The 15,756-nt window shown below is 43.7% G+C and overlaps 2 protein-coding genes across 2 annotated transcripts; both read right to left on the bottom strand.

Moving 5' to 3' along the window:
* Nucleotides 1-300: 300 nt before the first annotated feature.
* LOC112077327 (serine/arginine-rich splicing factor 5) lies at nucleotides 301-9,650 on the bottom strand. Its single transcript, XM_024143851.2, has 8 exons — nucleotides 9,543-9,650; nucleotides 8,702-8,833; nucleotides 8,543-8,613; nucleotides 4,637-4,798; nucleotides 4,153-4,225; nucleotides 2,568-2,641; nucleotides 2,346-2,456; nucleotides 301-1,976 (listed from the first exon to the last, which is right to left on the bottom strand). The coding sequence occupies exons 2-8, from the start codon at nucleotides 8,825-8,827 to the stop codon at nucleotides 1,580-1,582; spliced, it is 1,014 nt and encodes a 337-aa protein (XP_023999619.1). The 5' UTR covers nucleotides 8,828-8,833; nucleotides 9,543-9,650; the 3' UTR covers nucleotides 301-1,579.
* A 1,675-nt stretch (nucleotides 9,651-11,325) lies between these two features.
* LOC112077328 (deubiquitinase DESI2) lies at nucleotides 11,326-14,214 on the bottom strand. The gene is made up of 2 exons (XM_024143852.2): nucleotides 13,807-14,214; nucleotides 11,326-13,546 (listed from the first exon to the last, which is right to left on the bottom strand). Exons 1-2 carry the CDS (start codon nucleotides 13,903-13,905, stop codon nucleotides 13,295-13,297), a joined length of 351 nt encoding a protein of 116 aa, XP_023999620.2. The 5' UTR covers nucleotides 13,906-14,214; the 3' UTR covers nucleotides 11,326-13,294.
* Between the last annotated feature and the right edge of the window lie 1,542 nt (nucleotides 14,215-15,756).

The raw sequence follows: 15,756 nt of genomic DNA, 5'->3' as shown, positions 1-15,756 counted from the left end.
TGGGTTTAGCCGGGGTAGGCCGTCATTGTAAAGAATTAGTTCTTAKATGACTTTTCTAGTTAGTTAAAGATCAACTTTTGTTTTAACAGGTAGGGATTCCTCCAGTCTGCTCACAGAGTATCGAACACAGGACATCTGCTGGCACATGACCGCCCTCCCTTCACGTGACCGTCTTCACGTGCGTCACGCCAAAAGCAGGCAGGAGAAGTGGGGACATTTCAGGCCGAAGACCCCATGTGATCTATAAGATGCCATTTTATCCCTTWTTGTGGGAACCATTAGTTTTTTTTAAAATTCAGATACATTTGCAAGGACTGTTTTATTTGTAGCAAATCAGTTTTGACAGACATTTCCCCGTCTGCCACAACATGCAGACCCCTGCTGTCTGTCTCGTATCGGGTAAGACCACAAAATGTAGACGAGCAGAATCTAAAAAGAAAGCTGCAGAAAAACCAAGGACATCAGATCTCCGGAGCCACATGTAAATAAGGAAAAAAAATRGTTCAATTATTTTGAACAGAAAGTCAAATGACCGGAATATTCCACACCTACACTCGGGGCTCGCCCATCGAGTACACCGAAGATCATAACATGCACGCTTAGAAATGGTGGTTTAGACGATGCAATTGTAGTCTTGTGTTTATTTTAAAAAATGACATTCACTTAATTTGTGAAATGCTTTTTCAGTATTCCTCAGCATCATCAGTCAATGTTAAAACGCAACAAAACACAATAGTAGATCAAATTACTTGACAACACCCATTCAAATCATTTTGGGTGCAGTTTAACTTAACTGTTAAGAGGTGTGGATCGGAACACAAATAAGCACAAAAACAATGAAAAAAATACCATTGTATTGATTAGACAAAGTTAACTTCAACAAAAAAAATAGAAGGTACATTTCATACAACTTAACCAATCACAATGAGACTTACAAACCTGCAGGGACAACGATACAGATATTCAACAGGACTGCGACCCAATCAAAAGCTCTCAAATCACACTGTACATTTCATTAACTAAAAAAGAAAAGAAAAAACGTTTGGTTTACAAAAGGAAACTCTTTAATTATTCAGATCGCAATAAAGACTAAATTAGAAGTTGAATTGGGGGACGCAGGATCCAACCTATAATCATAAAATAACCAGTCCAGGGCCTAGAGGAACTGAACCAAACCAGGACTAAAGCTCAGATTTTAAAATTAGATTGTGGGAGAGAGGGCATTACACCCAAGGCAAGGCTCCTCTTCATTACAACCCCACTAGCAGGCAGGCAGGCTGGCACAACGCCAGGTGCCACGGTTCCAGCATGACATTCCCTTCAGTCCATACATAGCACTATACCAGTGGAGACTGATGGTCACTTTTAAAATCAGGAGGACAGACTCATTGGTAAACAGAACGTTATCAGTGGTCCGTTCCAGCCATTCCAATGAGTCTCTACTCCCTCCACTGGACTAATCCTAAACAGCCATTCCAATGAGTCTCTACTCCCTCCACTGGACTAATCCTAAACAGCCATTCCAATGAGTCTCTACTCCCTCCACTGGACTATTCCTAAACAGCTCACTCAGAGCAGCTCAGTGTGGCTCTCCACGAGGGGGACCGAGACCGGGACGGCTTCCGGGCCGGGGCAGGAGAACGGGAACGGGGGGCAGGGGGGGAGCGTGGGCAGGGGAAGCGGAACGTGGGGCAGGGGAGCGGGAACGTGGGCAGGGAGCGGGAACGTGGGCAGGAGAGCGGGAACGTGGGGCAGGAGAGCGGGAACGGGGGGGGAGGAGAGCGGGAACGGGGGGAGGTGTACGGGAATGAGAGCGTGCGGGAGGGGTACGGGATTTGGAACGGGAACGTGAAGTGGAGCGATGTGCAGCCCTGCCCCCTCCTCCTCCTCGAGGCAGGCTTCTTCTCGGAGTACGGCTGGCGGAGCGTGGGGACCGGGAGCGGGGGCTCCTGGAGCGGTCACGGCTCCTGCTACGGCTGGGGGACTTGGAGCGGGGGGACCGGGGAACGGCTACGGGACCGGAGTAGCTGCGAGAGCCACGGGAACGACTCCTGCTGCGGCTGTTGGAAGAGAATAATTAAATTAATTATATTTACCCCCCGAACCACTAATGTAGTCAGCTCCCTAAAACACAAGTCAGTTGTATTCCAGGCCTTTATACTCCAATCTCAAGTCCCCTTAATAGTGCTCAACACTGCAGGCCAATCTTTGAAGCTACATTTCTGTAGCTAGCTAGACTGCCCCCAAACATCAAGACACGGTTGGTTCACAACTACAGCTGCAAACTGAAAAACATCACAATCTTGTATTTATCCAACTTCTCTACAAATTGGGATGAGGGATGCCTACGGCTCTTGCGATCCTCAGACAGTTTCAGCTTTCGTCCATTCAAGTCTGTTCCGTCCAGCTTATCAAGGGCGTTCTTCATATCACTGTGTGATGCAAACTCCACCACCCTGTCGAGGCAAATCACAGTTTAAGTTGACAGCTCATTTCATAATAGCAGCAAGGGCACACACACAAACAATTTCGTTTTTGTCCATTTTCTAGAACAGGACAGGCCTCACCCTTCATTCTTGTTAGTTCGGTGGGCATCCACAAAGGTGACCTCTCCAACTTTCCTCATGAGATCTTTCAGGTCCTGTGGTGAAGCATACATGAGTCAGTGACAGACCAACACACGAATGTGGCTGAGAGAACTCTGAACTGGGGCAAGAGAAAAATCAGTAGAGCAAAACACGACAGTAAAACCCCCCCCCCTCCCCCCTGTAATACTGACCTCAAATCAAAACACAGTAAAAAATGTGATGTTCTGGCATTTTCGGACGAGGGGCGTTTAATAAGTGACGAGCCACTACCGTGGCTTCACAGCTAACCATTTCACTCAAAAGGAGAAACCTGATTCTACTCAAGTTCCCTGGTATTGTATTTCAGGTTTGTTAGTCAAATAGGATTGATGTGACAAATAGTAAGATGGTGAGACGCGACATATCCTTTGAGGTGTAGTGTCTTGGATATGTTGTCGGTTAGMGGCAACTATAATGGTTTTAGGGGGCGTCGCTAAACTAAAATGAAGTCTATGGAGATTAGAAGTATTTTAAATTTCATCATGACCCATTTTGATCAAGGGGTRCTTTCAGTAACCTATTAATTGGCCTAGTATAAATTTTCCGTAAGGGCTTATATAAGTTTTCCCAGTAAGACTAAGGTATAGGATTCCACTCCCTGWTCCTCCCAACCCTTAAACCCAATCACATGAGTTATATGTTACTTACCGTTCCATACCCAGGGAGACATTAGCAAAGAGCCACGTGTCCAAATAGAGGACCAATGGGAACCAATGCAGTCACAGTGTTAAGCCCTTGAGAAACGACCTCCCTCAGCCTTGACAGACCCGGACTCCGGCCAGCCTCCACAAGTAAAGGACCACCAGAGATCAAGTAGGGGAAGGAACGAAGGAAGGGGGTGTGCAGTGTGCCCAACTGTCAACACCCCCAGCTCCATCAGCAACAGATAAAAGAACCAAACGGGAGAATGTAGGGAACGTGGAGTGTGTTGAGGGGGTTACAGGCTGGCTGCAGTCGGGGGGGGGTTTCCACCAGACCAGACCACAGAACCTCCAGACTGGGGATTACGAGGGACCATCCTAAGGCTATCCTGCGCTAGACCCCTTTCACCCGCTACGGGGCCCAGCCAAGATTTAGACCAGCGGCAACTGCGTGTAAGGAGAGGCACCAAATGGACACTATTGAAAACACAACCAGCAMAGGGCGCTATGCACATAACACCTCCAAGGAGGTTGTGCATGCAACTCCATTATAAACTAATAACCASAATAAGAATAAGCTGTTCAAATAAAACTACGATGTGATTGGTTAGATTTACCTTCTGGTATAAGTGCTTATATATTTCTGTTTGAAAGACACAGTAAAAAACTAAGTCAAGAAATAAAACAATGAATTCCTGAATCCAAAAGGGGCCTTGCCGTTCTATTTACCCTAATGGACTTTTGAGCATATAGCCGTGTCCTTTTGGTAATAAATAAAATAAAAACAAGTTTTTCAATAAGAATGCAGCTTATAAAGAAAAGGCATTATCAGAGTACGTACAGAGTAATGGTTGGTCTGAACCAGATGGGTTTTAAACTCTCACCTGCCAACTGATACGTGACGACAGGTTCTCCACGATGATTCTGTGTTCAGTGCGCACCGGAGGACCATACCTACTGCATGGGAGGAAGGCAGAGCAAAGTTAAACACGGGGGCGGGTGACCTGTTACTATTAGGACTGAAATGATTAATACACATGAGCCTGACATTAAATGAAGCCACAGGTCAATAGATATAAGACATGAATGTACAGCATAGGAGCAAGACAGAGGGATGTCACAACGTATTCTAATCACACTGGGGGAAATGACTGCTACAAGTGAAAACGTTCAAATCTAACGTGATAAGTCTTAAATTATTCAGTTGGTATATTCAATACATGTAAGACACCAGATATGCTACTTCTGCASGCAGAGCCACCAGGAAGGTAAATGTCTCCAAGCTACGAGGGGAACTAAAATCACACTGACTAAACTCCATTCGCTGCAAGTGAGAAYGTTTAAAACGAAGCGGTGTAGTCTGTATACCTGGAGCCGCCGCCGCCYCCACCACCACCYCCGCGGCGATCACCAGACCCCTGGCGGTAGCTGCTGAAACGAGGTGAGAAACGTCCTCCTCCTCCGCCGCCGCCGCCCATCCCAGGTCCACCACCCCTCCCTCTTCTGGAGCGGGCATGCTCTATAGTCACCCTATAAAAAAAGACAAAACAGACACTTAACAGGGCAGCAGAAATGACTAAAAGACTTAGTATTCTTTCTTCACCCTACGCAAGGTATTTGTATCATCTGATTAATGTCTCTGAACAGGGGYGGGGTCATTAAAGTTGGTAGTAGATTCAGAACTCTAAATAATGGGTCGGATCCGATTGTCACCGGTCTCGGGTGTGTCATTTCAAACGGACTTGTCCAGAAGTGCCGTCCAGATAAGAACGTGACATGGTGCAGTAGCCAGAGAAACTGTCTAATTTATGCCGCCGCTCTTGCTTCTTATGAGGCGCGTGTAGCTTGTTGTTGGCTAATCATTAGACAAAGCAACAAACTGCTAGCGTGTAGCTTGTTGTTGGCTAATCATTAGACAAAGCAACAAACTGCTAGCGTGTAGCTTGTTGTTGGCTAATCATTAGACAAAGCAACAAAACTGCTAGCGTGTAGCTTGTTGCTGGCTAATCATTAGACAAAGCAACAAAACTGCTAGCGTGTAGCTTGTTGCTGGCTAATCATTAGACAAAGCAACAAAACTGCTAGCGTGTAGCTTGTTGCTGGCTAATCATTAGACAAAGCAGCAAAATGCTACAGATAGAGACTTGCTCCGTGTGTCACAAAAGTTTGGAGATAAATTGTCTACAACGACCAGCAGGTAGGCTTGCTACTAAATATTCTAAATGGAATTGTTATTTGTAACTGAAGGACTAGAAAGTGCATGCCCTGCAGCCTAGTTGCTACTTCCCAGTTTGATGCTGTCAAGACAGATACTACGGCATCTTATATGATGATAAATAACCTAGCTATGGCKGCTATTAGTCTACTATAGTGAGAGACGGCTTGGTCGTTTTCAGTCTCTCGCTCCCTTCAGCCCCTCTCACTATACCAGCGTAATCTCCCTCTCGCCGGTTAGCAACTTAAAATAAAACTTCTGCTGCTTCCCTCACTCGGATCGGACCAGGTCCATAAGGAATGAGTCTAGTTGTCGCCGGGTCAGTTTGGAACGGGTCTATATGTTTATTTGTTTTTTTAAACGTGTTTATGCACATCGAGTCCATTTTGAAACTGGACCTCTAGTTGTAATTGATATTACCAGGATGTGACCACTAGATGTTAATATAGGTACCATTGAATTGCATTGAATTTGCGCCACAAATTCCAAGTTAGCATTTGAAACAATGGACAACAAAAGCAACACATGAATTGCTGTCATACCTTGTTTATAGACTGCTCAGAGGGTAAGGAAACCAATATGTAATCGTGCAATTTGAGTGACATTGAGGGGGAAGGGTATTTATTTTTTAAAGTATTTATAAATATTATTTTTTTTTAAATTTAAGCGTTATCTACTGTTCAGAACCCGGTATGAAATATGGGCAAAAAACTTCAGTGACTAATTTCTCTGAACAGTTGGGCAAGAATACCACATTCACAGGGAATATAAACTAAGCAAAAATAATAAACASCCCCTTTTCAGGACCCTGTCTTTCAAAGATAATTCGTAAAAWTTCAAATAACTTCATTGTAAAGGGTTTAAACAGTTTCCCATGCTTGTTTAATGAACCATAAACAATTAATGAASATGCACCTGTGGAATGGTCATTAAGACACCAACGGCTTACAACAGTAGGTAAGCAAGGTCACAGTTATGAAAACTTAGGACACGAAAGAGGCCTTTCTACTGACTCTGAAAAACAKCAAAATAAAGATGCCCAGGGTCCCCTGCTCAGCTGCGTGAACATGTCTCAGGCATGCTGCAAGGAGGCATGAGGACTGCAGATATGGGCAGGGCAARAAATTGCAATGTCCGCACCGTGAGACGCCTAAGACAGCGCTACAGAGATACAGGACGGACAGCTGATCATCCTCGCAGCYGCAGACCATGTGTAACAACCCCTGCACAGGATCGGTASATCCGAACATCACATCTGCAGGACAGGATGGCATCAACTGCCCGAGTTACACCAGGAACGCACATCAGTGCTCAGACTGTCCGCAATAGGCTGAGAGAGGATGGACTGAGGGCTTGTAGGCCTGTTGTAAGGCAGGTCCTCACCAGACATCACCTGTGGACACAAACCCACCGTTGCTGGACCAGACAGGACTGGCAAAAGGTGCTATTCTGGCGAGTCGCGGTTTTGTCTCACATGGGGTGATGGTCGGTTTCGTGTTTATCGTCAAAGGAATGAGCGTTACATCGAGGCAGGTACTCTGGAGAGGGATCGATTTGGAGGTGGAGGGTCCATCATGGTATGGGGCGGTGTGTCACAGCATCATCGGACTAAGCTTGCTGTCATTACAGGCAATCTCAACGCTGTGCGTTACAGGGAAGACATCCTCCTCCCTCATGTGGTACCCTTCCTGCAGGCTCATCCTGACATGAGCCTCCAGCCATACTGCACGTTCTGTGCYTGATTTCCTGCAAGACATGYATGTCATTGTTCTGCCKTGGCCAGCGAAGAGCCCGGATCTCAATCCTATTGAGCACGTCTGGGATCTGTTGGATCGGAGGGTGAGGGCTAGCGTTTGGACATGTGAACTAAACGTGCTAGCAAAAGTATTTAATTGGATACTAGTAATGGACATTATCGAACAAAAGAACGATTTATCGTGAAACTAGGATTCCTGGCACTGCATTCTGATGAAAGATCATCAAAGGGAATATTTATGATGTAATTTCGTATTTCTGTTGACTCCAACATGGCGGAGAAATGTTGTGTGCGCTCAGAAATCTGAGCGCCGTCTCAGATTATTGCATGGTATGCTTTTTCCTAAAGTTTTTTAAAAATCGTACACAGCGGTTGCATTAAGAACAAGTATATATTTAATTATATGTAAAACGGGTATCTTTCAAAGTTTATGATGAGTATTTTTGTTATTTGACGTGGCTCTCCGGATATTTTGGAGGCATTTCTGAACATGGCGCTAATGTAAACCGAGATTTGTGGATATAAATATGCACATTATCGAACAAAACATAAATGTATTGTGTAACATGATATCCTACGAGTGTCATCTGATGAAGATTATCAAAGGTAAGTGAATAATTTTATCTCCATTTCTGCTTTTGTGACCATCTTTGGCTGGGGAAAATGGCTGTGTGTTTATTTGATTTGGTGGTGATCTAACATATATATATATATTTGTTGTGTTTCCGCTGTAAAACATTTTAAAAATCGGACATGATGGGTAGATTAACAAGATGTTTATCTTTCATTTGATGTATTGGACTTGTTAATGTGTGAAAGTTTCATATTTCAATGAAATGTGAAAGTTTCATATTTCAATGAAATTTTGCGAGCTGCCTTTTCAGCGGAATATTGTGGGTGTTCCACTGGGCTAGAAAGGTAAAAATGCTTTAAAGTGCTACTTTAAAGTAGAGTGAGTAGATTTTTTTGAGTATCTGTACTTAACTTTTTATATTTTGACAACTTTTATTTCACTCCTAATGGAAATAATGTGCGTTTTACTCCATTAATTTCCACCTGACACCCAAAAGTACTTGTTACATTTTGAATGCTTAGCKGGACTGGGAAATGGTCTAATTCACACACTTTCACAAATCGAAGGACTGGAAAATGGTCTAATTCACACTTTCACAAATGTTATTTTATTCAAGTATGAAAGTCGTGTACTTCTTCCAACACTGTCCATATGAATTAAATGTCAAAATATAACATGTCGCAATTTATCTTTCTTGAGACATTGCTCAATGTGCATCTAAATCGTTACCTTTCACTACAGAGTTCCTTGCCATTCAGCTCGTAAACTGCATCATCAGCGTCTCTGTGGTCGTCAAACTCCTGATTAAAGAGAAGGGGGGTTAACTAATCAACAAACAAAACATTCACAATAGGTGTTTGATCAAGACACGAGGCAAGGCCGACTTACCACAAAGCCGAATCCGTTCTTCAAATTTACTTCTCGGATCCTTCCATAACCTTTGAAGAATTTCTCCACGTCCCTCTCACGAGCATGAGGGCTCAAACGACCGATAAACACTCGACATCCACTCATAGTTATCTGAAACAAAAAGTTAGCTACGTGATTAAGTTATTAGATCATTAACAGTACATTTWTCCCCAAACACGTAGGTTGCCGACAAGGCCCAGATCAGTGTGCTAACTAGCTAACGTTAGCTAAGAGTTATCAATACTAAAAGTGCACTTTAGCCAAGTTTAGGAGCCGTTATGCTGGCAAATAATAGCCAGATAGTCTGAGTTCGGCAACGTAAACAGTTTCACATATACGCTAAACGAATAAACTACATACCGTTTAATATTAATTAAATCACAATATTGATAATGTGTATATACGTTAGCAAGCTTACTAGCTAACGTTAGTCGCTAGCTATCCGGTCGCAGCTCGTTTTCCCACGAGTTCCCAGTTGTCGTGAACGCGGCATTAGGACCCGAGGAAAAGGCCGCAATTATACAAAAATATTCTGTGTTAGTGGTGCTATTCTTTGTGTTCTGAAATCAGAAATTCGGATTAAAAAACATCATTGTATGTTACATCGGAGATCCAGCCCGCCCACAAAATAGCTGAGTTTAGTCGGCTACGTACGTTACTAGCTAGCTAACGTTACCATGTCGTGCAGTTTCATTTTCGCTAGTTTAACTGCATTACTAGCTTGGCACTCGGACAAAATATTAATCATTAGATTATTGATTCGCCAAATATTTGTGCCAGTCTGCTGACGACATTACAATTATCAAAACTTGAACCTCACCCTTTCCGTTGTCTTCGTTACTTCTGGTAGTGTGCTTGCTTGGCTTATGTGTGTCAAAATGGCGACTCCGAGTGAGAGAACGAGGGGGAAACCGGATGTTCTTCAGCACCAAGGGTGGTGGGCGTGTTCCAGTCATCCAGACCTATCAAAAAGTTCCACAAGACCCATGCCACAGATATAACAATGAGACAGATATTTCACTGGATGTATAAATGTGAAGCATCCGGTTGGTGTTTCAACTCAGTACCACATTTGGTGGTGAGAGGAAGKRAAGTGGCCGCCAGTGGGAGAAGATGAAAACGAGATGGTTTATGGCCAACATTCTGCTAATGTTCTCATCGATGAAATATTTGATCTCAATACAGTGTTCAAAACTAGAATATGTTACGAACAGAGTGGGACTACGTTTTCTAGACTTCACCCTTGGCCAAAGTTTTAAAAAATTGCGTTTAGGAGCGCAAGCGCGAATTAAGATACTGCACAGGCGCACTTRAAATTAGGCGTTCCCTATCGGAAATATGCAAATCAATGCTAGAACGAGCCAATAGACTCTGCCTGGCTCGTGTTTAGCTCTGCCCACCTTCTTGCTTGTTCTGCCCACTATGAGTAATTTACTCCCAGAGGAAACGACATGCTGTGGTCTATCTTGGGTTAGTTATAAAAAAWATATATCTTTGCTCCTGCACCCTAAACATCTCCTTAACAAAAATGTACTGAAAATATACATACAAAATAGCCAGATCTTTATGACACATTTCCCAACATCCTGCTGGCCATCTCATCTGACTGAAAACAAAATAAGATTTTCCTCCCATTCAATGGTGTTCATTTCAGACGGTGTGGRCAAACTCAAGGACAGGACAACATATTACTGCTATTCTTCTATCTTTACTCTATTACCATTCTCAACATTTGTGGCATCGTCTTACAATTCGATAAAGCACATACATAATACAATAGAAAAGGTCTTCTCTGTAGAAAGTACCAAAAATTATTTCAATGTTGAGCATGGAATACTGACCTTTACGGAACCCATTTCAATTTCAAGATAACAAAAAAAAAAATCTTCCTGAATTAAAAAAACAAAAACAACGTAGATGACACTACACATAAAAAAAATTAATACAAATATGGATGATTTAAAAATAAGTATATAAACAAATAAATATAGTTATTTTATTTTGCCCAGTTGTCATGGAGATGATGGATAATAATGAGACACCTGTGTAATAAGCACAGGTCATGTGATTTCCTTCCTGAGAGGGGGGAGGGGGGGGGGGGGACAGAGGGATGGATGGCAGACAGACAGACAGTAAACCAAGGAGGAGAAGAGAAAGAGAGGACAATATTGTCCTCCAGAAAGACTTATGTACGGAATGCAATGGACTGGACTTCAGAATGGAAACTATTGAGTCTACCAGAGCAGTTGTAATATAATGCAGGAACAGAACAGAATAACATGTAGCCTAACGTCTGTCTCATCTGGAAACAGCATTATTGATATTGTTTGATAGGATGGTAGTCAGTGTAATACTCTAGTCCAGGACTGGCTGACTGGTAGGACAACTGGCTGACTGGTAGGACAACTGACTGACCGGTAGACAACTGGCTGACTGGTAGGACAACTGACTGACTGGTAGGACATCTGGTTGACTGGTAGGACAACTGACTGACTGGTAGGACAAACTGACTGACTGGTAGAACAACTGACTGACTGGTAGGACAACTGACTGACTGGTAGAACAACTGACTGACTGGTAGGACAACTGACTGACTGGTTAGAACAACTGACTGACTGGTAGGACAACTGACTGACTGGTAGAACAACTGGCTGACTGGTAGGACAACTGACTGACCGTAGAACATCTGGTTGACTGGTAGGACAACTGACTGACTGGTAGGACAACTGACTGACTGGTAGAACAACTGACTGACTGGTGGACAACTGACTGACTGGTAGAACAACTGGCTGATGGTAGGACAACTTCCCCTCCTTGTTTCAGGGATCACCTGTGAATCCAACACATTAAGAGACATAACCTCACCAATCAAAAGACATCTCACAACAAAATACCCCTTTTCCTTCACACAATGCCCTAACTGTAACCCCCCCCCGCCCCTCGACAGGCCCCCAGACCCCTCACACACCTACTCAATCACTCTCTGGGGAGGAGGGGTCAAGAAAAAGAGGAGTTGTATGAACAGAACACTGTGATTCAACAACTATGAMCTTCACTTTCACTGCTGAGATTTCTGATGTTGTGCTTCGACTGATCGGTCACAATGGCTGAGCTTCCTCGATCAGGTTTCTGTTTCATCTCCTGATGAAAGATTGAATGATTCCCATTGAAGAAATGTGTAAATGCACGTTTCAGAGACATCTGCCAGTGTTATTCATCATATATTATGGTAGTACYTAGCTATTTATATGGGAGGGGGGACGGACAATGTCTGGTTAAACAATACATGAGACCATGAAATAGACAAATAACACCCAAATATATAATACTAATACGATAAAATGTAATCATTGAAATCAATATGGTTCAAAACTAATTTCGATGTCTTCACTTTTGTCCAAACCTTTGCACATAATTTTCAGTTAAGAATGACGTTTAACAGAAATGTGATGGTTTAAATCCCACATGTAATTACTCCTTCTAAACAGAGCACATATCACTATATATATGGTTCATATCACTATATATAGTGCACTACAACGTCCCAAAAAATGGCCAGAATATTAACTCCACCCCTCCCCCACACACATAAACAAAACGTCTTTGAAGTTAAGACTGAAGGCCCAAGTAAGGAGGTTATTGAACACGTACCCTATTGAAATGAGCAGCAAGTAACATCCTGCTAAAGTTACAATACCAGTAGTCTCAGGCAGAGACATACTTAGGCGTCGTACCAAATGGAACCCTATGCCCTGGATAGGGCACTTATTTTGACAAGAGCCATATTGGCCCTTGTCAACAACAAAAAATTGTGCACTATATAGGGAATAGGGTTTCATAGGGCTCTGGTCTAAAATAGTGCACTATATATAGGGAATAGGGTGCCATAGGGATCTGGTCTAAAATAGTGCACTATATAGGGAATAGGGTTCCATAGGGCTCTGGTCTAAAATAGTGCACTATATAGGGAATAGGGTGCCTTAGGGCTCTGGTCTAAAGTAGTGCACTATATAGGGAATAGGGTTCCATTTTGGACATCACTTTAGATGTATCTTTGTTGTTTCTGATATCCGTCTACTCTACAATAGAAGGAGTTCCGCAAGAAGGGAATCAGGGTGGATCAGGGATGAAGGCTGACAAAGGTTTAAAAGTTCATGGAAAAAGAGAAATACTACAAAGTAGCCCAGACCTACAGTACATCATGTAGCTGTGGTCAATCTAAAAGAGCCATGCCATGCTCTGAGTTAGTTGGTCAACAAACCTATAACAAATCCCCCTTCAGAATATATCTACCATATCTAAAAAGGAAGAAAGCCAGGGGATCTGTAGGTTTTGCAGGTCCCCTGGCCCCGGCGGGCTCCGCGAGCTAGTAGGCTAACTAATCATCTGTCCCCGTCTCTGTTCTCAGGGGTGGTACTATGAGGTCAGGTGGTTATTCAGTCAGGCCCACAGATATTACATCACTACATCCCCAGCACAGGTGACCTGGTGACCTTCTGGTCCAGMGTTCGAAGGTCAAAGGTAATTGAGAGAGTCCTATTGGCTGTTCTCTTCAGACCTACAGTCATTGGCTCAGACCCGTGTATGGCGACAGCTGTGTGAGGATCCGGCGCCCGCCCCGGCGGTCCCGGAGGCTGAGTTGGGGTCCTCGTCGCTGGACTCCCCGGCCTCCCGCTCCTCCTTGCGGAGACCCATGCTGATGTGGSTCTGGAGYGCAGCGGGGGTCAGCCACTCCTTWGGGAGGCAGGTCTGGAGAAAGGGCACGCAGGAGCTGAAATAGGCCAGGCGGTTCACCCAGCGAGGGATCTCACGCCCACACAACAGCTGGAATAGAACGAGTACAAACATGTCGTCGGGAAAAGGACTGAATAATGTGGATACAGTATCGGATATGCAATTGGCAAATAAATTAAAAAACATACTCCGCAAAATATGTATTACTGTCAATAGGCAATGTTCCTTTTAAAAATGGTGGAATGGCTCTATCAGACTGTTCACAYTAAATGTCAATATAATGTATAATTCAAACTGTATAATGAAACAGTAATCGTRTGTATTGAAACGGTGATGAAACAGAAACTGACCTCAGACAGCGAGGATGAGAAGTGGTTGCAGTTCTTGTGCATTAGATGGTAGGAGTTGCCCTTGAAATCCCTCCCCAGCTCCTCCATGATTTTATCCATATCCTCCACTGCAAAGTCTGTTGTGCCCAAAGCAATAGCCTCCCTGTGTTAGAGAAAAAAATGTTTTGTAATCCTACTCACATCCTTACTGAAACTTGTGTTGAGCTATTGAAGTATACATGAAACAAAGTGAAGATTCTCTGGATGGAAACATTGTACATCTTGTCTATTAAAGTTCAGTATTATGTCATTCTGTATCATGTCATTCTGTATTATGTCATTCTGTATTATGTCATTCTGTATCATGTCATTCTGTATCATGTCAATTCTATTATTTGTCATTCTGTATTATGTCATTCGTATTATGTTTCATGTTTTGTGTGGAACCCCAGGAAGAGTAGCTCTTGCTTTTGCAACGGCTAATGGGAAACCCTAATAAATACCCCTAAAATACAAAAGAAAGTGTATTCTCAAATACCTCGCTACTTGTTATTATTCATATTCTACACACTTCCATAGCAACAGTTACCGACAACCCATCCACTTCCCACCACCACCAGCTACAAGACCCGTCGTTGGAATCCATTCCCCTAACTGTTTAATGAAGTGTCATAATGTAATCCGTACTAGATTGAACTGCCATTCCTTCCTCTGTCATCAACTCAGCTGTCCTTCCAACTCAGCTGTCCTTCCGACTGAGACGGTGTCTACATCCCCCTTTATCCACATTTGTCTCAAAGTGAGCACTTGCACACTCGCCATCGTGGATCTAAAAGAATTGGAGTGATGAAAGCGTTGGCTGGAGGGACTTTCCAAATTGTTAAAGAAGGGTGAACGGTTTGGCCATTAAGAAATGCAGTGGCCTTGACTGAAGCTAACACGAGAGTTGTTTTGGAGGAGGGGGGGGGGGGGGGGGGGGGGTATAATATGGGTGTCTCTTGTGTGTGTGTTCGCATGTGGCAAGTGTTTCTACATTCACTCTGCCAAAAGAGTACACAGTTACAGTCACTCTACCCTTCTAGATCATTTGAAACAGTCCAACCAGGTCTTGTGCTAGCCAACGTATTTACCCAATTAGCTTCAACCAGCTGGTGTGCGACCGTGGCAAAGATAGCCAATCTCTGTGGCTAGTTAGGGACCGTCAATAAAGTACACAATGTAAATGGGACAGTATTTTAATCTTTCTATATTTGTATATAATTTCTACAATTTATAGTTGGTTTTAGATATTTTCTCCCCAATTTCATGGTATCCAATTGGTAGTTACAGTCTTGTCCCATCGCTGCAACTCCCTTTCTATATTTGTATATAATTTCTACAATTTATAGTTGGTTTTTGATGGGGGTTTTTGTTTCCCTTTTTCTCCCCAATATTGCGTGATATCCAATTGGTAGTTACAGTCTTGTCCCATCGCTGCAACTCCCGTACGGACTCGGGAGAGGCGACGGTCTCAAGCCGCGTGTCCTCAGAAACACAACCCAGCCAAGCCGAACTGCTTCTTGACACAATGCTCGCTTAACCCGGAAGCCAACCGCACCAATGTGTCGGAGGAAACACCGTGTACCTGACGACCGTGTTAGCATGCATTGCGCCCGGCCCGCCACAAGACGGCCAAACCCTCCCCTAACCCGGACGACGCTGGGACAATTGTGCGCCGCCCCATGGGTCTCCCGGTCGCGGCCGGCTGCGACAGAGCCTGGACTCTAACCCAGGATCTTTAGTAGAACAGCTAGCACTGTGTTGCAGTGTCTTAGACCACTGTGATACAGCCTGGATTCGAACCAGGATTAGACCACTGAGCCACTTGGGAGGCCCTGGTTTTAGATTTTTAAGTAATTGATTTGGAGCTATTGTCATTTCTAAATATTGTCCCATGTTCATTGTGTAATTTACTGATGGTCCCTAGCCTCA

This window comes from Salvelinus sp. IW2-2015, unplaced genomic scaffold (assembly GCF_002910315.2).
Source record: "Salvelinus sp. IW2-2015 unplaced genomic scaffold, ASM291031v2 Un_scaffold4460, whole genome shotgun sequence".
Lineage (NCBI taxonomy): Eukaryota > Metazoa > Chordata > Actinopteri > Salmoniformes > Salmonidae > Salvelinus > Salvelinus sp. IW2-2015.
The sequence above is the reverse complement of the archived record's forward strand: the minus strand, read 5'-3'. Positions and strand labels throughout refer to the sequence as shown.